The sequence below is a fragment of the Macaca fascicularis genome, chromosome 3, assembly GCF_037993035.2.
Source record: "Macaca fascicularis isolate 582-1 chromosome 3, T2T-MFA8v1.1".
In the NCBI taxonomy this organism is placed as follows: domain Eukaryota; kingdom Metazoa; phylum Chordata; class Mammalia; order Primates; family Cercopithecidae; genus Macaca; species Macaca fascicularis.
Genome location: NC_088377.1, coordinates 146,236,972 through 146,253,099, shown reverse-complemented (window position 1 = coordinate 146,253,099; position 16,128 = coordinate 146,236,972). Strand labels below are relative to the sequence as shown.

The following is a 16,128-nucleotide window of genomic DNA, read 5'->3' as shown; positions in this document are numbered from 1 at the left end:
CCCCATTAATCAAACACTATATAAATGTTCATTAAATTAAATCAAAGTACTAAAAATGACAATAGTTAACATATGTTAGACATTGTGAAAGACAGTTTTACATGTATTATCTCCTTTTATTTTCATAAAATCTCTATCAGGCAGGTTCTATTAATGCCCTTATAGATGAAGACACTTAAGTTTGCCCTAATATTCACAGAGCTAGCAGGTAGCACAAGTCAGTTTCCCAAGGCTGGCAGAGAGCTCTGTTTGCAAGAAAAGGCAGCAATAAAACGTTATCAGAAATGGGATTTTTTAGCCTATTATTGAGTGAAACTTTCGATGTCATGGGTTACTTACTTATTTCTAACCATAATAAAACAAACCGGCGAGATTCTATTTCCCCTCTCTGCGCCTTGGCTTCTTCATCAGTAAAACAAGGCAGTTGAGTGACTTCATTGGTCCTCAACCCTGGCTGTGCATTGGAACCTCCTGGGGAGTTTTTCATACCTAGATCTACTTCATACCAACTGAATGAGAATCTCTGGAGTAGGACCCAATCCCTGGAATACCTTTTTTTTTTTTTTTTTTAATGGAGTCTCGCTCAGTCGCCCAGGCTGAGTCCCAGGCTGGAGTGCAGTGGCATGATCTGGGTTCACTGCAACCTCTGCCTCCTATGTTTAAGCAATTCTCCTGCCTCAACCTCCCAAGTACCTGGGACTACATGTATCTGCCACCACGCCTGGATAATTTTTTGTATTTTTAGTAGTGATGGGGTTTTGCCATATTGGCCAAGGTGGTCTTTTTTTTTTTTTTTTTTTTTGAGGCGGAGTCTCCCTCTGTCGCCCAGGCTGGAGTGCAGTGGCGCGATCTCGGCTCACTGCAAGCTCCGCCTCCCGGTTCCCGCCATTCTCCTGCTTCAGCCTCCCGAGTAGCTGGGACTACAGGCGCCGCCACCACGCCCGGCTAATTTTTTTGTATTTTTAGTGGAGACGGGGTTTCATTGTGTTAGCCAGGATGGTCTCGATCTCCTGACCTCATGATCCGCCCGTCTCGGCCTCCCAAAGTGCTGGGATTACAGGCTTGAGCCACCGCGCCCGGCCCCAAGGTGGTCTTGAACTCCTGACCTCAAGTGATCCCAAGACCTCAAGTGATCCATCTGCCTCAGCTTCCTTAAATGCTGGGATTATAGGCGTGAGCCACTGTGCCCAGCCTGGAATACTTTTAAATCTCCTCAGGTGATTGTAAAGAACCAGAGCCTTTCTGCCTCTGTCACTGCATTTCAATATTTCTTTACCTTGATCCCCAATATAGATGAGAGGAGACATTGGTTTTATCATCGCTAAGTTACTACACCCCCTTAGTAGCTGAAGCATATGAATTGTTGACCTAAGTTTTTCAAGAAGAGGAAATTTCTCTGTCTAGACCACTTCTTGAAAGCCTCCCCTTTTTTTCAGACAAGCTCATGGCATGCAGCACCCCAAATAAAATAATCTGAACTAATACAGGCCTACACATTTCCAATCCAGGGCAGCTCTGGATTGGGTACCCGAATTTGGCTTGGGCTAGTGATTTCTTACTGAGAAAAGTATTCATCCAGCCTCTGAGGAAATATAACGAATGAAGATGGGATTGTGAATTTGTGTTCTACAGGCATCTAGGAAGAGTCTTGAATAATTTGTCAGTTTTTCTTCCTGTTGTTGCATTGGTTCTTGGTACATTCTCACAGGGTTATACCACAACAAATATTCATTTTTGAAACATACTGTATTAATTAGGAATGCTTTCAGTTGCAAGTAGCAGCACATTCAACCATAGTGGCTTAAATAATAAGAGTTCTATTTTTCTCATGTAAAATTCCTGTAATTTGTTTTAACAACTTGACAGTGCACAAATCTTAATGATTTTCTTCTCCATTTCCTCACAGTCATTGGATGCCAGCTGCAGTTCCTGCCATCTCTTTTATGTTCCCTTAGGAAGAAGGAGAAAGAGGAAGAGGCAGCTTCTGTGTCAGGAAAGCAAAAGTTTCCCAGGAATGCTACAGCAGACTCCTGCTGACAATTTGTTGGCCAGAGAGGAAAGGGAGTTGGGAAGTGTCAGCCCACCACCAGGGTCTGCTTTGGCTTGGATGTTGTGTGGGGAGTATCAGAAGCTCAGTTTTGGAAATATTAAGTTTGAGAAGCTAATTAGATATTCAAAAAAGGGTATCAGGTAAGCTGTTGGGTATAGAGACCAAAGTTCATTGAAGGGGTAGGAGGAGGCTTAAACTTGGGAGACATCAGAATATAGATGTTATTTAAAGTCGTGACACCTGATGAGATTACCTAAGGAAGCGTGTGTAGCTAGAAAGGATACACTAGTTAAAGAGTGGAGCCATGCGAGAGGAATCGGCAAAGGAGACTACACCAGAAGAGCCTAGAAAGACAATTAGGCAAGGTCAGCGACCGGAAGCCAGCTGAAGAGAGGGTTTCAAAATGGGGCCAGTAGTCAATTGTGAAAAGGCTACTGACAGGTCAATACAAAGATTGAAAGTTGAGCATGAGATTTAGCAATTAGGAGGCTGGAGTGACCTTGATAAGACAGTGCCTGTGAAATTCTGAAGGTGAAAACCTGAATGGGGTGAGTTCATGAAAAGAGTGGGAGGAGAGGAATCAGAAGCAGCATGAATATAAGACATTTCTACAAGGGCATCTAAGGTCAGCTCCAACTCTCAGATTAACTTGAGCCCTTCTGAAAAAGTGACAGGATATATGCAGTTTCTTTAGAGGCACACTCTGAGATGCTTTGATGACCACAAGGACCTTGTTAAACACAAATCCTATCGGGAAACAGGCAGTTCACTATGACCTTTTGAAAGTTTTAATTCAAAGCACTTGAAGATACTTTTTTTTCTGGGCTTCCTGATCTTACTTCAGTAGGTTTTTATAAAGTTACATAGCCAAATAAGAGTATAGGTGTCAAAGGCTGATTCTTAAATGCATTAAACTGTTGATTAATAACATTATCTAAAAGCTATCAAATAAAAATAAGACCAAACTCTTTACTTGTACAGAGTGGACTGATCAAGTTGAAAGCAACAGAAAAAGCATCTATAAGAATTGACTATGTGTCCCAGCACTTTGGGAGGCCTAGGCAAGTGGATCCCTTGGGCCTAGGACTTCGAGACCAGCTGGGCAACATGGTAAGGCCCTGTTTCTAAAAAAAAAAGTACCAAAAAAATTTGCAGGGTGTGGTGGTGTGGGCCTGTGGTCCCAGCTACTTTAGGAGGCTGTGGGAGGAATACCTGACCTCAGGAGGTCGAGGCTGCAGGGAGTCGTGATTATGCCACTGTACTCCAGCCTGGGCGACTGAGCGAGACTCCGTCTCAAAAAAAAAAAAAAAAAAAAAAAAGAAAAAAATGTAAAGGAAAAAAGAATTAATCACATGATGCCATGTAAAACAAAGAACTTGAAATTTTGAGTAAAATGATTTGTGTTTGAGTCCTACATCCAATCCTTCCTAGCTGTGAAAATTTAGACAAAATATTAAGCTTTTCTGTAGCTTGGTTTTGGATGTGTAAAATGGGATAATGATAAATATCTCACAGGGTTATTGCCGAGATCAACGAAAAGGTTATATGGGAAAATGCTTAGTAATGAGAATAAATAAAGCCTATGTAGATATTATTGATTATAAATTGCTTTCATACACATGCTTTTGTTGGACTGTCTCAAAACTATGAAGGATTCAGGGATGGGTATTGTTAAATATTTTTAAATATTTTAAAGAAATATTTTAAAGAAGGTGAAGCTGAGGCTCTCAGATGTTAAGGGGCTAGGCCAAAGTCACATGACTAATACCTGCCAGATTTGAGACCAGAAATAGTTTTCTGTCTATGATCTGGGGCTCTGTCCACTATTATGGTGTTCATGTGGACACTACATGGTATCAGAATCCAGTGAGGCAAGGAGGCTCCTCTGCCATTGACAAGAGTTTCTAAATTGGACTCATTCTATTCTTGGTGGTATGAGTGTATGGGCCTCTGACAGCGTGGGTCAGTGGGTGGGTACACATCTAAAGCAGGAAACATTTGGGGCATCCTAGAGCCCTTTCCCCTTTGACTTTTTTTTTTTTTTTTTTTTGAGATGGAGTCTCTCTCTGTTGCCCAGGCTGGAGTGCAGTGGCGTGATCTCTGCTCACTGCAACCTCTGCCTCCCAGGTTCAAGAGATTCTCCTGCCTTAGCCTCCTAAGTAGCTAGAGCTACAGGTGCCCACCACCAGGCCCAGCTAATTTTTTTTTTTTTTGTATTTTTAATAGAGATGGGGTTTCACCATATTGGCCAGGCTGGTCTCAAACTCCTGACCTAGTGATCGGCCCGACTTGGCCTCCCATCCCCTTTGACTTTCACCTTTCCCCTCCCCTAGTCAACCGTGCATACTAACAAGTTCCTAAAAGAGTATTTAATGTGCTCACTGATATGAGGGCAGGAGCATTTACTGCCCTCAGGTCCTCTTTTTAAAGAACACCTCTGAAGATATCCTTAGAATTGAAATATGTTATAGCTAGAAAGACCCTCAGATGTCATTTGGTCATGCCCTGCATTTCACAGGCCAGGAATTTTAATTTTGGAACTATTAAGATATTGGTCCAAGGCTCCTCAGCTGGTGTCAGAGACAGGACTAGCACAGGGCAGTTTGAATCCATGTGGACGATCTTTCCACTACACCATATCGCCACTCCCAGTGTGGCCATAGTATGGTGTGATAACTAAACCAAAAAATTTGAAAGATTTCTCAATTAGTTGCTTAAATAAAGTGAATTTATTTTACCTCCCTCACTATAGTATTGAAAAGAGCTTAAACCCTTAATATATAAATGGTCACTGGAGTCACCTCTTGATGGATAATCATGTTTTCTCATTTGCAGTTTAAGTGCTGGAAGACAAAGTGACTTTAAAATTGTTCATGAGAGGACCCAATTATCTGATAAGAAATTCCAAAGACCATATACACAAATGCAGAAACAGACCTCTTTATGAATGGTGTCTGACAAGGAAAGAAGTATTTGTGGCATAGGAGCTCTGGAAAATGTAATTATTTATTCTTTCATAATTAATGAAAGAAATTGAAAATGAAGCTTTCATTTCAAATCCTTTTTATCTGGATGAAACTTTAATTTTACATAATTAAATTGACTTCACAGTTCAGTGTGTTAAAATATGCAATTAAGCAGCATATCAAGGTTAAAGGCCTACTGTTGTTGGCTCATTTAGAAATCATGCTGCTGAACTCCCAAACAATACCTGCCTGTCTGCGATCAGCCCCAGAGTCAGGGATGGCACACATCCTGTAGAGCTGCTCCCCAAATTCAGAGCAGGCAGTTGAGTCTTCTTGCATCTGCCAGCTCCTATATAAAGTTAGTTGGCACTGGGCACTGCAGCTCACACTTGTAATCCTGCTGCTTTGGGAGGCCGAGGCAGGAGGATCCCTTGAAGCCAGAAGTTTGAGGCCAGCCTGGGCACCCTGTCTCTACAAAAAACAACCCCCGCCACCAATACACAAAAATGTAGCAGAGTGTGATGGCACACACTTGTAGTCCTAGCTACTCCAGAGGCTAAGGCAGGAGGATTGCTTGAGCCCAGGAGTTCAAGGTTATAATGAGCTATGATCGTGTCACTGCTCTCTGGCCTGGGCAACAGAGTGAGACTCTAAGAAAACAAACAAACAAACAAACAAAAAAAACCCAAAAAAACTCCCCAAAATTAAGTTAGTTAGATATTTAAAGAGGTTTCACTTTTCTTTGTTTTTTTTTTTTTTTTTTTTTTTTCAGTGGGCCTTTGTTTTTTGGCATAAAGAAATATCCTGGCACTTCACTGGAGCTCCATAGATGATTAAGTTTATGTCTTATAAAGGTTTTCTTTAAGACAACAGTTATATCTTCAAAGTTGTTGCCTTCTGTTTCATGAAAGTATGTGTTTAACATACTTTGAAAGTATGTGTTTAACATACTTTGGAAGTATGTGTTTAACATACTTTGAAAGTATGTTAAAATTCCTTCATTTTAATTTTCCCACTTTACAATTTATGACAAATCTTAGCTGTGACTTCTTTCAAATAATCTTGTGGAAAGGAGAAGCTTAGGCATGTGGGAGGCATTGAAGGGGGACACTGCAATGAGGATTGGGGCTAGTTGACTGGAAGTGTGTCACAGGAAAAAGCAGTCTGTAGAAGTGGAGACTTTTAGCTGTGTACACTCCTCCCTTGTTTTCCTTTTGAATATCACCTTTGTGATGATTAATTTATGGCTCAGCAGCATCTTGTATTCTCTTTCATCTTAAGACTCTGTGAGTAGAACACAGTTCAACAATTAGAATTGAGCTTTTTTTCCTTCCCTTATATATTTTAGAATTCATCGAACAGTGATTTTTATGTATCCATTAGGGTGGAATGTTGGGAAGCACTCACGGATCTAAGCAATATCCTTGCTGTAATGACACTTAGAAAGCCTGAATCTATATGGTGGCTGATACGTTTTGGCTGTGTTCCCTCCCAAATCTCACCTTGAATTGTAATAATTCACACATGTCAAGGGCAGGGCCAGGTGGAGATAATTGAATCATGGGGGCGGGTTCCCCTATACCGTTCTCGTGATAATGAATAAGTCTCACAAGATCTGATGGTTTTATAAATGGGAGTTCCCCTGCAATAGCTCTTGCCTGCTGCCATGTAAGATGTGACTTTGCTCTTCCTTTGCCTTCCACCATGATTGTGAGACCTCCCCAGCCATGTGGAACTGTGAGTCAATTAAACCTCTTTCCTTTATAAATTACCCAGTCTCAGGTGTGTCTTTATTACCAGCATGAGAACAGACTAATACAGTGGACTTTCCAGACAAATGGGGAAGTGTGTTGCTGCATTAATTACAATAGCCACAAAAAGAAGACATGATCATGACATGAAAGTGACACTCAGGAAGAACTTCACATTAGGGGCATATTCTATAATTTCAGGCTTATTCTCACTATAATGCTCTTGTCACTCATTATGGGATGTAAGTGATATAACTGGTAGACCATTGCATTTGTTCATTTTCATGCTGCTATGAAGAACTTCTTGAGACTGTGTAATTTATAAAGGAAAGAGTTTTAATTGACTCACAGTTCCACATTGCTGGGGAGGCCTCAGGAAACTTACAATCATGGTAGAAGGGGAAGTAAATACATACTTCTTCACATGGCAGCAGGAGACAGAAGTGCCAGCAGGGGAAATGCCAGACACTTATAAAACCATCAGATCTCATGAAAATTACTCACTATCATGAGAACAGCATAGGGGAGCCACCTCCATGATCTAATCACTTCCCATGAGGTCCCTTTCCCAACACGTGGAAATTACAATTTGGATTACAATTTAAGATGAGATTTGGATGGGGACACAGAGCCAGACCATATCAACCATAAAACTGGAAGATTATAAAAGACATTACAGTGTGCATCCCTTTCAGATGTGTAATCTCTATCAGAATGTAAGCATACTTTGCTCTGTTGAACCAAGTCTTGAGATATGACATTGCCTTCTTCCATGACACTGAAAGGCATCATGTGCTTAATAAATTCTTCTAAAATTCCGAGCTGGAACTAGATTTGCCTGTCTCATTGCATTGTCTTGAAACCGAAAGGAAGCCTTGGCTACCACAGTACATCTCCGTAGTTTTATCAGAAAAAACTTAATAGTGAAATCCAAAACAAGAGGAGCAGCAAAAAAAAAAAAAAAAAAAAAAAGTGAAAAAAGTCTTAAAAGGTGAAAAGTTATATCAATGCACTCATGCAAATTGTAAAAGCACCCATTTATATATAATTAATTATACAATTTCAAATTATTCTTATCTTTTTAATTAAAACCAACCTCTCTTCCTTTAGAATCCATAGAAGATAGCATTGATGACATTTAATTTTGATTATTACATGCACCTGAACACCATTAAACTACTGTTTAATGAAACTATGTTCACACATACAACATACAAAACTACTGATTGGTCTTTCCTCAAACAATCTGACTTTGGAAGCTTCAATGTTTAGCAAGTGTTTAAATAATACCAAACAATAAAGGCTACTTTGTATAGCAAGTGTAAATCTTGTACCATTTCCCAGGAACATGCAGGTTTGACTAGATTTTATACAAGGCTTAGAAATCCTGGTCTGATTTTATATAGATCCAATTGCATGAGGGTCTGATATGCCCTACGATAGAGCTGTTTACATCTTCTCAGAGTCTGGGATTAAGGAATTTTGATTGAAAAATGAAAATGTGGTGCAACTAAAATGTTTGATCAATGTGGCCTTACGTTCTAACTGCTTTATTGGATCTATCAGGTTTGATACAGATGAACTCCCACTAATTTTCATCCTTCAGAACAAGATGGAAGAAACTACGGTCATACGTGCAAATGGCGAAGATGATGAACACAGAAAAATTATGCAAAGACAATCCCTAAACCTTACATTGGCCTTTTAAAATTTTTCTCATCAAAAGTTATAGCAAGGTGGTTTAATATATCACTGACTGAACATGATGCTTTGTTTAAGACTCAGATGGAAAGGATCAGACATCAACGTTTAAACGCATCAACCAGAAGAAATGACCAATTTTGAAAACTATTGAGCATTATTCTATACCTCTAGCTGTTCTTTTCTGAAATATGAATCAGGAGAATTATTGTCACTCATATACATGAGTATGAGATAGAATTCTCAATTCCCAAGTAAAAATTTTCCTGCTTTTGTTACATTTTTCTTCTTGTGAATTTTCTTCTCTGTGGTCAAAAGATGTCTGGAAAGTGAAAGATTCTCAATATGACTTTGAACTGTACAGGAAACAATAGCATTCTGGTCCATTTAGGTGGTGGCAAAAATCACGAATCTGCAGAACAAGCTAGGCTTTTATTTAATTCATTTTTTTTTCTTTTTTTGAGACGGAGTCTGGCTCTGTAGCCCAGGCTGGAGTGCAGTGGCCGGATCTCAGCTCACTGCAAGCTCCGCCCCCCGGGTTTACGCCATTCTCCTGCCTCAGCCTCCCGAGTAGCTGGGACTATAGGCGCCCACCACCTCGCCCGGCTAGTTTTTTTTTTTTTTTTTTTTTTTTTTTGTATTTTTAAGTAGAGACGGAGTTTCACCGTGTTAGCCAGGATGGTCTCCATCTCCTGACCTCGTGATCCGCCCGTCTCGGCCTCCCAAAGTGCTGGGATTACAGGCTTGAGCCACCGCGCCCGGCCCAATTCATTCTTTTGAAAAAGATAACTTATTCTAATATTGAACTATCCTTAGCATTACATTTGAAGTCAAGTTAACTGTACAGAGACCTGTGTCTATCCAACAAGCTACAAAAACAACAAAGGTACCACATTAATGAACGCATGTGAAAGTACAAAATCTATAATGTAAATAAAAGTGTAATTATCTTCATATCATCCTTTTTATCTAGAAAGGGCAACTCTGAGAAGGTGATAGTTTTGTTTTTAGGAGGTTTCAGCACCACTCCCCCGTGTAAGGGTTATTTTTGTGTTTAGAATACTTTTGATAGAACTAAGTAAACTAATATGTGTTCTGCCTATAAATCAGGGAGATCAAGGGTTTGTGGATGACTGCTGCTCTCCTAGGCTCCTCCATTTTACTTCTATGTCATAGTTTACCTGCATAAACAGCGATGGTCTAGATATAAAGCCTGCTATGCTATCATTACATGTGATATTTATGTAGAAACTAATATATACTTATATTTGAGTCCTGTTGAAGCACTGAAGGGTTTTTGAAATTAGCACCTACTTGAAATAATAAGCTAAATCTCATACTTCAAGGATGGATTTAGCTGCCAATTAGAAATAAGAGCTAGAAGAAGGAGCCACTCACCTAAAGGTGCTAATGTAGGTGCACAGTATTAAAGTTAAAGATAACATAAAGATAAAACTGTTAAATGAATCTAAGTCTACTAAAAAAACAGAGACATCAAAATTCTATCCCAAGAAATTGGTTTAGAAATCTGGAAAGAAACTTAAAAGATTAATCTTCAATAACAATTTGCTACCTCTTAGTTGCCCACTGTAATATATTTATGTATCATTCAGTAGTCAATGTCCTATTTTCTATCCTGGTTTTCTTTCTGTTTCAGAAGGCAATTTCTTTTTGAAAAGAAATCTGAGGACTTTTGATACCCAGATAACACATTTAAAATTCAGTTAATTAGGTAACTACAGAAATCTCTAACTAACTATTTGGAGCCAGTGTTACTACCTCTCTCTGAGAAGCTGGGTCTGAATTCAATTATCACAAATAGTTTAATAAAGATGTATACAGATGATGTTAGAGATTCTCCAGGCATTTATTTCAACCTGAAACATAGCTGAATACATGGAAAGAAAGTACTTTCCATTCAACCAAATAGACACCACCCACAGTTGCATCTTAGCCATTAAGTTCTGATAGTAAACCTGAAATCAGAGGAGGAGGGAAGAAGAAACTGGAAAAAAATGCATCAAAATAATAATAATGGACTAAGGGAGCTTCAGAAAGATAAGTAAGTATAATATTATATTTTTATTGTATAAACTTCTTGAGTTGAGTCTGGGGTAAAGTCTGCAAACTACACAGTATTAAAAGAGGCAGCAAATTAGAACCACAGGGGAAGCAGTAGTATTGGAGGGGAAAGAATGGAAAGCACCATTTTTTTTGTGCTTGAGGCATCCAGGTAAGAGTTCCCTAAAGCAATCTTACCTTTATTTTCTGCCTTCAGTTCCTCTGCCATCAAGCTGTCTTGTCGATTACCAAGCACAAATGCTAGAAACGAGAGGATCAGGGCATCCAAAATTCCAATAATAGCCAGGATGTATGCCCAGCGGACTGAGCAGGCCCCGAGAGTGTACTTGTCTGTCTTTTCTCCACACATCCGTTTTACTTCATCTGAGTCCCAGCCATCAGGGAAGATCATACAGCCAAGCACAAGGCAGGCAGCTGGGAGAGAAAGAGAGAAAAACACAAGGAAAAAAAAAGATAAGTCAACAAATCTTTAACTTAGCAAATGTTTCCATTGCCTGTCAAATCATTGTTTCAAATTATTCTTGATTTAAAAAACAGCAAGTCTTACCTCTTTCACTCTGAATGTGTGTGTGTGTGCGTGTGTGTGTGTGTGTGCGTGCACGCGTGCGTGCATGTGTGTGTGTTTTGCTGGTTAGGGTAAAAGCAGCCCAGCACTCTGCATTGAAAGAAACTCTGGGAATGCACTTTACTGTGAGTCCAAGCATCCTGAAGGAGGTTAAGGTAGGTTGATCTGTAAGAAAATATTAAGAAATGGAAATTTTGGGTGCATTTGTGGGAAGGCTTCCATTACAAATAGGTTATAAGGAATCATAATACTGCAAAATAACAATTCAAGGCTGGCTTTGAGGAGCTCTGACAGCAGCCACAAAAGGATAATATGGCAAACACTAGAGTGTGTACTGACTTTGAATCACGATAAAAAATATTGTTATACTGGGATCCTCCCTCTTCCCCTGCCACAGAAAAGTTTCATCTTTTCTCCCTCTTTTTCTTTGTTTTTCTGGTATGGATATAGAGAAAGGGGAACTCTAATACACTATTGGTGGAAATGTAAACTGGGACAGCCATCTGGAAAACAATTTGGAGGTTCCTAAAAAAATTAAAAATAGAACTACAATATAATTCAGCAATCCCACTACTGGGTATATGTCCAAAGGAAATAAAATCAGTATGTCAAAGAGATATCTGAACTCCCATGTTATTACAACACTTTTTACAATAGCCAAGGTATAGAATCAACCTAATGTGTATCAGTGGATGAATGGATAAATAAAATGTTATATAAGCATATACTATTCAGCTATCAAAAGAATGAAATCCTTTCATTTGCAGCAACATGAATGAACCTGGAGGACATTGTGTTAAGTGAAATAAGCCAGGCACAGAAAGACAAATATCACATGATCTCCCTTATACATAGACTCTAAAGGAGTTGATCTCATAGAAGTGGAGTAAAATACTGGTTATCAGAGGCTTGGGAGGGACTGAGGAAGAAGGATAGGTAGAGACTGGTCAACAGGTACAAAGTTACAGTTAGGTAGGAGGAATTATTTCTGGTGTTCTGTTGCACAGTAGGATGACTATTAGTTGACAACATTACATTATACCTTCCAAAATAGCTAGAAGAGAGGATTTTGAATGTTCTTGCCACAAAGAAATGATAAATGTATGAGGTGATGGATACACTATTCTGTTTTAATTTTTACACAATAAATATGTATTAAAACCTCACATTATATGTTTGCCATAAATATGTGCAATTATTATGTGTCAATAAAAAAGTTTCTTGAAACTATGCTTACCACATGCAATGCATGCTGATATTTTCTATTCTATTCTCCATTTGATTTCATTTTTAATAAGGCTGAAAAACACTGCAATATATTATGGCACCACAGAGCTTTTATGGAAATTAAGAAATCCTGGAGAATACTTACATTCAATTTCCCAAATATTACTGTGGTAATTCTATAAATACACTTTATAGGAAGAGGTTACTTTGAAAATTAAAAAAGAAAAGTAGCCATTGTTGTCTCTTTGAATATTTCATTGAATTACTCAGGATCCTATTTTTTGGTTATACAAAGCTTTCTGAACAAGTGGGTTCATCCACTCATTCACTAATTCCTTCAACAATTGCTTATTGAGTATCTCCTATGAAGTACCAAGTGCTGTTCTTGGTGCTAGGGATACAGTGACCAGGAGAAGAGCCATGGTTTATGTTATTATGGAGCTAATGTTTTGTCAGGAGAAGAGGCAAAAAGAAAATGAGTAAGCATACAGATAAAATAGTTGTACGTTGTAGTAAGTACTAACTAGGAAAGAAACTAAAGACTCAGATAGAAAATAAAGAGTTGGCCCTTCCTTAGAAAAGGTGGTCAGGTAAGGCCTCTTGAGGGGGCAACATTTAAGCTAAGGCCAAAAACAGACTAAAAACTAGACAAGTGAAATTGGCATGAAAGATATTCCAGGGAACAGCATGTGCAAAGATTCTGGTGTTGGAAAGAGGCTTGCTGTGTTTGAGGAACTATAGGGAGATCAGTTACTGGGTTGGAGAAAGTGATCACGCTGAGGTTGCAAAGCAGGCAAGGGCTATGCCTCATGGTGGGTTACTGTTTCCAGGGTATGTAGCTTAGCCACACTGAGTTAGAGTTCTGTGACTATCAGGGTCAAATAATTCCTGAAGCTGGCAAGAGGGTTGCTATATAACTCTTGCTTTACCACAGCTTACTGAACAATACAGGAATAGGTACCTACTTTCTTCCTTTTTAGCAGGTACATGGCTCTATAGGGCAGGTCTGGAGGAGACAGAAACCAAGAGGGGTGACAAGTAGAAAGGCTGCCTGGGAGAACTCTCCTTTAGTTATTTGTTTTTTTTTTTTTACAGAATAATGGTTCAAAACTGCGGGTCATATTTGATTCTTCTCTTTTCTTTGACCCACATCCCAAGTGTTGCCATGCCTCTCTAATCTACCTGTGCACTCTTTCTGCATAGGTAGGTATTATTGACACTCCTCTACTTTAGCCCTTTAATACTTCTCATAAAGAGTAGTAACTTTTCTCTGCCTTCAGTTTACCCTCACTCAAATCCAGGTTACACGTGATTGCCTAGATCATCAAGCCCAACATTTTTGCTGGCTCCCTACTGGACGTTAAAGAACAGGCAGGCATCTTAGTCGGGTACCAAAAACTCTGTAATCCAGACCCCACTTACTTTTACACCTGGGTTGAACCTCACATGACTCCAAGTTTTTGGATCTTTCTTTTTTCTCTTCTCTTTGGAGTATTTGCCATGATTTTCCCTAAATGTTCCATTGTTAAATATCTTTTAGCACTCAAGCCAAATGTAACACCCTCCACAGAGCAAGCCATCTCAAATTCTTCTTGATTTGTAACATTTCCTGTCTCTGCACTTTCATAGCTGTTGACAAGTCCTAGTTTAGGATCCTGGTTACTTTTTACATTGTTATAGTTATTAATTTACAAGTATTATCTCAATTAAGAGACTATACACTTTCTGAAGAAAGTCTTTGATCCAACTTAAATGTAAAACTCAAAGCTATAAAAACCCTAAAAGAAAATCTAGGCAATACCATTCAGGACATAGGCATGGCCAAAGATTTCATGAGGAAAAAAAAACAATTGCAGCAAAAGCAAAAATTGACAAATGGGATTTAATTAAACTGAACAGCTTCTATACAGAAGAAACTATCATCAAAGTGAACAGACAACCTACAGAATGGGAGAAAAGTTTTGCAATCTATGTATCTGACAAAGGTCTAATATTCAGAATCTACAAGAAACTTAAACAAATTTACAAGAAAAAACACAAACAAACCAATTAAAAAGTGGGCAAAGGATATGAACAGACACTTCTCAAAAGAAGACACTTATGCGGCTAACAAACATGAAAAAAGCTCAACGTCACTCATCATTAGAGAAATGCAAATCAAAACCACAATGAGATGCCATCTCATGCCAGTCAGAATGGTGATTATTAAAAACCCGAGAAGCAACAGATACTGGTGAGGTTGTGGAGAAATGGGAACACTTTTACACTGTTGGTGAGAATGTAAATTGGTTCAACCATTGTAGAAGACAGTGTGACAATTCCTCAAGGACCTAGAATCAGAAATAGCATTTGACCCAGCAATCCCATTACTGGGTATACCCAAAGGAACATAAATCATTGTATTATAAAGACACATGTATGCATATGTTTATTGCAGCACTATTCACAATAGCGAAGACATGGAATCAACTCAGATGCCCATCAATGATAGACCGGATAAAGAAAATGTGGTACATATATACCATGGAATACCATGCATCCATAAAAAGGAGTGAAATCATGTCTTTTGCAGGGACATGGATGGAGCTGGAAGTCATTATCTTTAGCAAACTAATGCAGGAACAGAAAATCAAACACCGCATGGTCTCACTTACAAGAAGGAGTTGAACAATGTGAACACACAGACACAGGGGTGAACAACATACACTGGGGCCTGTTGGGTCAGGCAGGGTGAAGGAGCACATCAGAAAAAATAGCTAATGCATGCTAGGCTTAATACCTAGGTGATAGGTGCAGCAAGTCACCATGGCACACATTCACCTATGTAAGAAACTGCACATGTACGCAGGAACATAAAAAAAGTCTTTGGTTCATTATCAAATATATAGCAACTAAAATAGTGCAACTACATAATAGGCACTAAAATATGTTTGAAAATGGAAAAATGAATGAACAGTTAAAGGAGCTGTAATACACTCTAAAATATGGTTCATGGAGGTCAATATCACAATCTCAAATCTAGTTGAAGATGGGTTCATATTTAGTTGACATTTAACAGAAGCAAATTTGTTATGATTAGACAACAGATTACAAGTACTTGGGAGAATATTATTATTATTATTATTATTATTATTTTTTGCCTGAGACAGAGTCTCACTCTGTCACCCAGGCTGGAGTGCAGTAGGGTGATCTTGGCTCATTGCAACCTCTACCTCCCGGGTTAAAGCAATTCTCCTGCCTCAGACTCCCAAGTAGCTGGGATTACAGGCACATGCCACCATGCCCAGCTAATTTTTTGTGTTTTTAGTAGAGATGGGGTTTCACCATGTTGGCCAGGTTGGTCTTGAACTCCTGACCTCATGATCTGCCCTTTCAGCCTCCCAAAGTGTTGGGATTGCAGGTGTGAGCACCACACCCTGCCGAGAATAATTTTTAAAAGGTAAAGTTGGTGATTTGAAAATGTTTTCAAATTTCTGTTCTCTCTGTATCTCCCAGCAGTCACTAGTCAGTACCCAACTTGCTCTCTAAGGCATTGTCTAGTGATAACATTGTTAAAACACTTGGGTTCCATGGAAAGAACTCCTTTTATTTAGGAGGATGCAGAAGATCTTTGAATTCAAACTATAGATGAAAAAAAAAAAAACACCTCTAAGGATTACTTGGAATATTTAAAAATATTCTAAATGGTTTTTACATATTAAATAATTTTATTTGTGAGAAAATTAGTTTCTTATAAAGAAAAAAAGAAAATTGAATATTTTTATTTTACAAATGGGAATCACCTGA

At 38.8% G+C, this 16,128-nt stretch overlaps 1 protein-coding gene across 4 annotated transcripts in view; it reads right to left on the bottom strand.

The window, feature by feature from the left end:
• LHFPL3 (LHFPL tetraspan subfamily member 3) overlaps positions 1-16,128 on the bottom strand; it is a 572,025-nt gene that overhangs the window by 161,978 nt on the left and 393,919 nt on the right. For all 4 annotated transcript variants that reach the window (XM_005550441.4, XM_045388635.2, XM_065542422.1 and 1 more), the window contains exon 2: positions 10,728-10,964. In XM_005550441.4, coding sequence (XP_005550498.1) covers positions 10,728-10,964 — 237 coding nt within the window. The remainder of the gene's footprint in view (positions 1-10,727; positions 10,965-16,128) is intronic.